The sequence below is a fragment of the Dipteris shenzhenensis genome, chromosome 5 (genome assembly GCF_047967505.1).
Source record: "Dipteris shenzhenensis isolate YYH24624 ecotype China chromosome 5, Dip_SZ_1.0, whole genome shotgun sequence".
NCBI classification, from domain to species: domain Eukaryota; kingdom Viridiplantae; phylum Streptophyta; class Polypodiopsida; order Gleicheniales; family Dipteridaceae; genus Dipteris; species Dipteris shenzhenensis.
Genome location: NC_141600.1, coordinates 20948010 through 20957425, shown reverse-complemented (window position 1 = coordinate 20957425; position 9416 = coordinate 20948010). Strand labels below are relative to the sequence as shown.

At 40.8% G+C, this 9416-nt stretch overlaps 1 protein-coding gene across 2 annotated transcripts; it reads right to left on the bottom strand.

Moving 5' to 3' along the window:
* Nucleotides 1-805: 805 nt before the first annotated feature.
* On the bottom strand, nucleotides 806-5886 carry LOC147901735 (uncharacterized). 2 transcript variants are annotated; one of them, XM_087375190.1, is made up of 8 exons: nucleotides 5638-5886; nucleotides 5149-5492; nucleotides 4726-4975; nucleotides 4482-4647; nucleotides 4262-4367; nucleotides 3987-4190; nucleotides 1795-2019; nucleotides 806-1147 (listed from the first exon to the last, which is right to left on the bottom strand). In XM_087375190.1, the coding sequence occupies exons 1-8, from the start codon at nucleotides 5834-5836 to the stop codon at nucleotides 869-871; spliced, it is 1773 nt and encodes a 590-aa protein (XP_087231316.1). In that variant the 5' UTR covers nucleotides 5837-5886; the 3' UTR covers nucleotides 806-868. The 2 variants fall into 2 exon arrangements, with proteins under 2 accessions (XP_087231316.1, XP_087231317.1); XM_087375191.1 differs by having other exon boundaries at nucleotides 3987-4118.
* Between the last annotated feature and the right edge of the window lie 3530 nt (nucleotides 5887-9416).

The following is a 9416-nucleotide window of genomic DNA, read 5'->3' as shown; positions in this document are numbered from 1 at the left end:
CTAGGTCTCACTGCGTTCAAGGGATATTAAAAAATCCCCTTAACTAATTTTTTTCCCTCAATAATACCACTTCTATTTACTTATGAACTAATAGATTTGGTTGTAAAATTGAGTTAAAAAAACCATCCTGTTATTTTAATCCTATTAAAAATTTCCAAAAGCGGGATTAAAATACCCCTCCTTTTGAATGCACATGGTACACTAAATTTTTTCGAGGTGACCCCTCGAGCATGGATGGTGACATTTCTCCACTATTGATGTGACATTTCCTTATAGCCCTCTCCCATTTTCCCTTGGATCATTATGTCATGCATCATGGAAAAAATGTCCAAATTAGGCTCTTCTAAGGGAAAAACATCCAAAATAGCCATCATTATAAGCTCATTAGTGTGTGTATAAATCAACCCTTATACCAACATAAAACCCACTTGCGGGTTGTACTAACACCCATGATTACTAAACGTTGAAAAAAGATGAAGGTGTAGTAGTGACAATTTCGGCATTTTAAACCACAAAATACTTTGTAATAGTAGAAATGAATGCTTTTGACATAAAAATCTAAGTAATGCCTTTACATAAATCCTTTTTTGAAATTAAGAGTGGTCCATCCGTGTTGATTTTTTTGGAAAGGAAGTGTAGTAACATCCAATCAAATTGACTCATGGAAGTGATGAGACTTTTGTACATACATCAAAAAACTTCTCGAAAATAAAATGTTCATTCTTGTCTAGAAATTACTATGGAAGTAAGAAGTAACCAATAACTCAACATGTTGAGGAATTCGACTTTCAAATGATGTGGGGATGTATATGAATATATGGTGCATTACTGAACCATCAACATAATGGCATGCATAATTCTTTAATATTTACCAAAATGTTTCTGTATTCACACTCAAGAACCCTGCCATAATCTTTCCACTTGTAGCCCGCATGCAATCAATTAGAACACTCCATGCTGACCCAAGGGCTCCAATGAAGAAATCAGCCTCTGATGCCATCAAAAAGTTCACAATTGCATTGTTTGTGCTAGCCTCCATACCGATGCTTGTTTCATAGGCATACATACTAGTGTTCCCCATTTGTCTAGTTATGTTGGTGTAATAGAAGTTCCAATCTGTGTAGGTGGTAGATTCATGGACTACATCCTGAGGCCATGAATTGAGTGAGATACTTTCATAATCATAAGTACAAAGCTCATAAAAAATTTCCTTTATCTATTTTTCCAACTGAAGTATTTTATGAAATAAAACTAAATGAGAACTAGCTTTTTACTAGTACAAACAAAGATTTAAGGCCAATCCGAGTCACATAATCCGGTTAAGATGTTGCCCTTGGTATAGGTGATGCCATAATCAAGTGTGCCTCTGACACATGGGAGTAAGAAGTCGTAAAAGGAACGAAAGTTTTACGTTTGGACATTTGAAGTTGATTTAGAACATACATACACTTGTAGACGACCCCCCCCTCCCTTTCTCCCTCTCCCTCCCCTTAAATTGAAGGAAGGGTTTCATCCATTTGACAAATCAAAGATGAGCACAACAAGAAAGCATATAAAATGACCTCCACTCTATGAGAGAGAGAGAGAGAGAGAGAGAGAGAGAGAGAGAGAGTTTTTAATACTAGTGGAGACCACTTTCACTCAGTCACACACACGCACAAAAAAAAAAGAGAACACTAATTATTTGGCCCAAAAAGGAGCTATGAGAGATAATTAACCACAAAGAGAGAAAGAGAGAGAGAGAGAGAGAGAGAGAGAGAGAGAGAGAGAGAGAGAGAGAGATTAGTAATTTACCTCCATTTCAGTAGCTAACCAAATGTTGACTGCATCAGGGAAACTAAAACGCACACGATAGGCCAATTCCATGTATCGCCCATATCCCACCATCTCCATCTCTCTTGATTTATCGCCTTGCCTCACATGCATGCTAATCATTGGTCGAGGAATCCATGCCCCTCGACTCCCCCATACAACCCTCTCCATTTCTCCCTCTATATTCCACTGCCTATGGTTAGTCACCTGTGTGGCAACAATTCAATCATCAACTACACTTTCACACAGTTACTCTCACTACTTGTAAGTCAATTTGAATCAATTGTAGCAAGATCATATGTTTCTTGAGAGTGTGAATAAAATGTGATCCACAAATCGTGATTCCTAGTCTCAAGACATTTGTATTCGCCATCCACTTGCCCTATATGGAAATAGCAAGGTCTACAAAGAGGCGCAAGCAATAATAGGTTAAATGATAAGGGCTTAAAAGTAGGGAATGGATGTGGGGGGGAATTTATCTACAAAAAATCAGAAGGTCAGCAAAAATGCCGACCATCGATGGAGATGGGAGTTGAACTAAGATTGGGCAACATGAGGTAAAATGGAGGCGCAACATCTAGCATATGGCATTTTATAGCGTGGTGATGTGCATGTGTGGTTTGTCGGTAGTTTGACATTTTTGGAATGGCGGTGCAGTTTTTTCTTAATGTTTGCAATTTAGTTGATCAATCTTTGGTATGCCTTTTATCATTACGATGGTGATTGAACAATCAAGATTTACTCTTCCTAGTCCGTTCACACACAGCTTTTTGGCATGCCTAAAAGGGTAGATCTTATTGGAGTTTTCAGTTTTGAAGAATGGACTGAAATTCGTATTTAGAATTTTAGAAATTCATTGGCTTTTTATGATTAGTCCAAGTTTGACTTTATAAGTCCTCCATCTTTTCCTTTGCTCTCTCTCCCCCCCTCACCCTCCTCCTCCTCTCTCTGTTCTTTCAATTCATCATCTCTTGCGGTCTCCGCCCTCTTTTTCATATTGCACATCTAATTCATCTTCTTCTTAGCTAACTTATGAGTTATTTATTATCATTCACTTTGTTTATAAAAATAATAATATAAACTCGTGCACCCTTTTGGGGGCACTCACCTTAGGTTTACACTGCAAGCAAAACGTTTCAAATCGGAGCTACTCTATGAACAAGGGATGCCATGGCATCCTAGTTCACATAAAGGTTGGGTTTACACCACCCAATGGCCATCCTCTAAAAATGTGAGTGAAGGACTACCGTCTTAATTGGCTAATAGGAGGTACGAGAAAGGGCATAAAAAAACTATGTTTGAGAGTTGAACGGCGCCTGCTACTTGACTATCTGAGAAATTCCCTCACAAAGTATTCTAACTAAGTATTGAACCCATGACGATTGACTAGCCCAATCAATCCTTCATGACATTAAATGTCTAATGGTTGGTGTGAACCCGTTGTATAAACAAGGTGAATGATATTCAATCATTCATAAGGCCTGCCCAAGATAAAAAGAGTAAACAAAAAGGAATCTGCTAAAAATGGTGTGGAGGAAGACTGGAGGAGATAAAGAAGAGAGAGAGAGAGAGAGAGAGAGAGAGAGATTGTGGGAGAAAAGGTGGAGATCCTTTCTAAGAAGACTTGAGGAGATAAAGAAGAGATAAAGAAGGGAAAAGAGAGAGAGAGAGAGAGAGAGAGAGAGAGAGAGAGAGTGTGAACCACTTTAAAGTCTTCATTGAAGTCCAATGAAGAAGGGCCAATAGGAAAAATGAAGTTCCAAAAATTCAAGAAATGCCTAATTTCATTTATGCTTTGCCAAAATTGCATCGTTGCTAAATGGTTGGTTTGAACGACCAGGGTTGGTGTGAACTCGACCATAGTTATGTGGAGGGAGGAAGGAGCGAGATCCCGTTCCCGCTTGGGCGTAAAAGCTACAAAATGCTTCAAAGAGGCAGCTTGTCTCCATGCCATAATCGTTCCCAGGAGCCGATCCCTTTTCAACGGGTTCAAAGGTGTTTGCTCCAATTCCATTGCATGATCACGCCTTCTTTCAGGTTATTGCGTCAGAGATGGCAACCGCTTAGCCAGCAGACTCAACGTAGCATTTTCGCGCGGTAATAACACTCTCTCTGAGTTCAATTCCTAGGTCCAACGTTACATATGTCATTCAACAAGCAAAAGACGAGCTTACTACGTCGGGCCAAGTCGTGGGCAGCGCTCTCAACATCATTTCAGCGGCTACAGCTCCGAAATATTGGTGCCGCGCGCGGTTCATCAAACGGCAAGTATATGCACTTGGAAATCGCATCATGTACCGTATAGCCTGGGCGAGGGAGAGCCCAGCGATGAGTTTGGGATTGCCATAGTTGCAAAGGGATACTCTAGCAGTCTGAATCTGCAATAATACAATCAGCTTCGTTTGCAATCTGGAAGAATTACGAATACCGAGCAGAAAGAAGGAAGTACCTGAGCTCTCCACCACCGTCTGTCAATTGCCTGGTGGTGCAGCACGAGCTTTCCGTGAACTTCCGAGGTGGCTTGCATATCATAACTCCATGGAATCCCCCAGCGCCTGGATGAGCGCTCGTTACATAATGAAGCTGAAGATTGCTGTTTGTGTGCTATTTCTTACTCTCATCTGGCAACAAAGACGAAAAGTGACGGTTGGACGCCGCATGCTGCTCACCTTGGAATTCTACCTTGCAAAATATGCCACCAAGTGTAGTTGCTATTTCCTTTGATGATTCCCTTCTGCCACGCATCCGGCTGCGAGAGTAGCTCCGAAGCTCTCAGTTTACACTCCTTTGATGTCTCCGGCAGAAAATAGCATTCCCACTGGTTGCGGCCTGCACCTGCAGCGAGCGCCAATGATCACGATCGGGGCCCGGCCGAAATCCATGGAAGAGGGGACTTGGAAATATCGAGATTACCTGCACAGCCTGCGTGGTCAGCGCGACTGAAGGAATCGCTCACAAGGATCCTGTTCTCGCGAACCGCAATGGCTAAAAAGGCCAACATATTTTTGATGCGAGTTCCCATCCCGAACTCCTGGTACTTATCCCAAACAACCCAGAGAAACCTTAGCTGTGGATCGCTACAATTCTTGGGATGCTGGTGCAACCAGAGGTCTTGCTGCACGCGCCTCGTTAGTGGGAAGTTGTCTGCGTCTCCTCCCTCTACCTGTGCTACATAAAACGTGCAGAAGTTGGATGGTCAAAATGCAAGGAGTGCAGACGCAAGTTGGAGACATATATCTCAAAAGTTTTCCGGGAGCCAATGACGAACGGATCAGGAGATGACGGCGCTGGAGCGAGCAAACTGAATTGGATGCACCTAAAGGACACTGTCTGTACCCAAGGTGGTCTGGGAGCGTTGCTTGGATCCGTCCAATCAACGCGATCAGAACGATTACGACTCCCAAGATCTCTCCGGTTTCCTTTCCAAAGCGACCAGCTGGGGAGCGATCCATCTATATTTCTGCTGTCGAGTAGGAGGTGCTGCGCAACCTTCTCACTGCAGTTCTGCCAGTAGGGAGGCCTGGGAAACCAGTATGATCTGTGGAGCTGCACATCGGGGCGTGATGGAGTGGTGTCATCGTTGAACAAGTCGTCCCAGAGAGAGAGCAGGAGCTTCAATCTACTGTCTTCATTTTGGCTAGCAGAAGCTCTATTCTGTGCGGGTCGTTGAGCCGACGTCTCTGCGGATACATTCCTCAAGAGGTTAGCATCTCTCTCTCTCTCTCTCTCTCTCTCTGTCTCTCTCTCTCTCTCTCTCTCTATATTCCCTTAAGGGATGAACAAGACTGCAGAAAGAAAAAGTAATGGAAAGAAATAGCAGCGGACCCAGATTCCATTGTGCGTGAGTGTGTAAGTTCCTGCTGGTGGAAGTATTAACAGCGGGGAAGCGTGGGGTAACGATGGTGGAGGCGGGGCTATAGAAGCAGGATGCGAGAGCGACGAAAACAACAAAACCCACAAGGAATTTGAGCATGGAGAAGAGGTTGGTGGAGAGGAGCCAACGGGTCAAGGAGAAAGTTTGCATGGTTTCCCGAGAGAGAGACGGAAAGAAAGAGAGAGAGAGAGAGAGAGAGAGAGAGAGAGAGATCAGGGCAGTCACAAGCCTCCCCAAGGCCAAAAGGCCTCCCCACAGCCTCTCTTATATAGGATAGGACGAGGCAATAGAGGGTACACCAGACTCCATTTTTTTTTGAAATTGGAAGGTATGAAGTTTTAGAGACATTAAATGTGCCAAGATATATTTAGGAGACCCTTCAACTTGAAAATGACTCATATAAAGGCGACATCCAAAATGCCTTTTCCGAGGATGGTGCCAGTCTTGTGATGTTTGAGAGAAGGTAGATTAAATTTTCTTGATTAGATTGGATAGAGCATCCCACTAATGTATTAGACGAAGGATGTCCAACGATTGGAGAGGGGGTGGTGTTCGACACAACTGCCTTCCGTCGGACATGCCACAAGCTGTTAGAACCTACCTTGTCAATTTTCTCAGCTCCATCCACCCTTGCCAGGTCTTATTAGCACATGGATGGGACTAGGATGATTTAGGGCCCCTCATGGACTAGATGATTTGATCCCCAACTCTAGCAATCACCACTTAAGTCACCTGTTACAGCTTTTATAAATTGGATGGTTTTTGGGATCGTTTGGTAGGTGTCCAAGTAAAAAGTGTGGGGATGAATGGATGCGACCCAATGACTTTCACGAAATAGGAATGACCATTTTGTCTTCCATCTTCAACTAAGGCCTCAAGGCCCTAGTAACTACAATGGGATCCTTTCTTTGGGATTGGAAAGGATGGGATGATTACACCTGTCCATGTCTCCACCTCCTAAATACATGAAATGCCATTATCCTTTTATACCTATAACCATCCTAGTTCTTTTGAGTGTTAGATGGGAATATGATAGAAATACATTTGAGTATGGATGTATGGGACCACCTTCTCTCATTCGTAAGACCTTAGGTCGTTCTCATTAAATCAGATATCGATGTAGGCACATTTTTAGGTATAGTAAGATTCTTGCACCTAAACAACATAAAATTTGGGGGGCGGACATGGAGGGGGGGGCGGGGATCATGGATGGTTTTTTCATGCTAGTTTCATTAAGAATAAAAAAATATACATCCAAATCAAAATAAAAGTTTGATGCTTTTAGGTTAAAAATTTTAAAGTTTCACCAAAATTTATAACTTTTCTTTCAAAGTTGAAAGAAAATATATAAAACCATTATATGTTTTGTCAATATTAAAAAACTCAAGAAACTAGCTTGCTAAAGTTTCACTAGCATTTTATATTAATACATAAGTACAACTTCTACAAAAACATACATGTAGGGTGTTAATGTGTCTTGGCACCCATTTGCTTATTCCCTCTCATATATATATAGAGAGAGAGGTTATTGGAAAAAGAAATAACACATTAGACACACCAAGGATATATATATATATATATATAGATAGATAGAGAGAGAGAGAGAGAGAGAGAGAGAGAGAGAGAGAGAGAGAGAGAGAGAGAGAGAGAGGTCATTGGAAAAAGAAATAAAACATAAGACACACCAAGGATATTATCAAAGCCTCTTTCAAATTTTTACTCACCATTTAACCTACAATCAAAATTAACACCTCTTCCTTCTTGCTACGTGAAGAGGCATCTCTTTACCCACATGTTAACTACATTAGTTGGCAATGTCATTTGATGGTGTATATTGACAAGTCCATAGAGCTAAGATTGTGCCTTGGAGCCAAATAGGCCCAAGATGATTGTAAAAGAATGAGAAAGAGACTGGTATATAAAGTTAGGGATAGGTTTGGTCCTCTCTTCAAAAGGCATTAGAAAAAAAGGGAGCTCATTTTGGGGCCTTGAGGAAAATTAACAATTTCTTCATTTTTCGTGCGTCCGAAATATGAGGAAATAATAAAATACTCAAGAAAATATTTAGAAGTCCTGTAAACATAGAAGAATAAATATTCTCCTTTCCCACTCCTCTATATTCAGTACTTATATCCCATGAGCTTTTGCATTCAATGCTCCTACAAACCACGTCTTTCTCTCAATCATTTTCTAGCCACCTTTGTGATCCGGTTAGCTTCTTTGTTAGAAAACCATAACTAATCTCATCATAGCATTGTTTTTCAAATTTTCTCAATATTACCGCCATCATCAACTCCTTGCTTTAAGAAAATGTAATGAAACTATGAAGTGATGGAGAAATTGTACTCTCAAAATGGAAATGCAAAGCAACAACACTTTGGAACAAGCTAACAAGAGACGACAGCACCATCTTCATATTGATTTAGCGAAAGAATATGCGCCTCTACCAAAGCGACAATACCCAGGCTCTGTGCAAAGAGAAAATATGAGAAAGGAAGGTTTACAATATATCGACTTATGGTGTGATGGGAAGATTTATCCAAACTATATACTTCGAAACTCTACTCCGCCATTCTCAAATCCAATGAGATTGCTAAAGTTTGTGGGTGACGGAACGAAAGGTATGCATGGATATATCATAGCTAAGGTTTGTAGGTGACGGAACGAAAGGTATGCATGGATATATCACAGCTCAGTCTCAAGGTACGCACATGTATAAGTCTTTATACGAGCAAGAGGCGAACACAAAAATGCAATAGATAGTGAAAAGTTGTAGACTGAAAGAGCAATTGCAAAATGAAATTGAAGAACATTCGAAGACAAAAGAGAAATTACATGAGGCAAGGTCGAAAGCAACCCCAATGGGAGATAGGCTTATCAAAAGAAAACTTCACAACCTTGGGGAATTGAAACTGGGAAGTGGAGGGTGCAAAAGGTGAGTCCAAAAAGCAAGGTAAGGTTTTTTTAAGGCATAGGAATGTGACTATGTTAACTTTTAAGTCTTCTTTGTGCTTGTAGGAAAATTTTGGAGCCCCAGAAAGAGAATGTTGATCCAAATGCTCTTTCCGTGAAACAAATGAAAGGTCTATTTTCGAGTAATATTGCGAAAGAGATGATTGAGGAAAAAAAGATCAAAACAATTAAACCCAATGTGGTGCAACAATTCGTCGAAAGCATTAAAGTTGATGTAGACTTAATTAAGAAGACACTTAATGAGAGTGGAGTCAGGAGGAATGGTTATTCTTCCATTTGCAAGGTAGTATCATCAACTTTTAAGGATTAGAGGATCAAACCTGTACTTCTTCCAAATCCTACAGAAGTGTGGAATTTGAGAGCCTTGCTTATCAACAGGTAGATGAATTTATTAGACATTGGTTGCATATTGAGGATGCTTTTGAAGATAGTAAGGGTACCACTATGTATAATCCATGGAATAACATTTTTGTTGATCTTGAGCAATTACAAAGACAAATGGTTGAATTCTATGGCCCAATCACATGTGAAGAGTGTCAGGGACGGCTCATATTTGTTCTTAAGCTTGATCAATGTGAAATTGTTAAGGAGAGGAAGATTGAAAGGGTGACTATCATGCTTATGAAGAGAGCACTTGATACATCAATAACAAAACTCAGGGGGGTCACTCATCATATGTAACCCTATCACGTGAGTTCAATAGAAGGATATTTTTTATTCCTAAAATTTACAGAAATAAATATACATAAGGGACTAT

Coding starts and splice junctions, on each gene's coding strand:
- LOC147901735 (XM_087375190.1), bottom strand. CDS start 5,836: ATGCAAACTTTCTCCTTGACCCGTTGGCTCCTCTCCACCAACCTCTTC. Junction 4,648..4,725: donor TGACCACGCAGGCTGTGCAG/GTAATCTCGATA, acceptor CGCTCGCTGCAG/GTGCAGGCCGCAACCAGTGG. Junction 4,368..4,481: donor TTGCAAGGTAGAATTCCAAG/GTGAGCAGCATG, acceptor GCGCTCATCCAG/GCGCTGGGGGATTCCATGGA.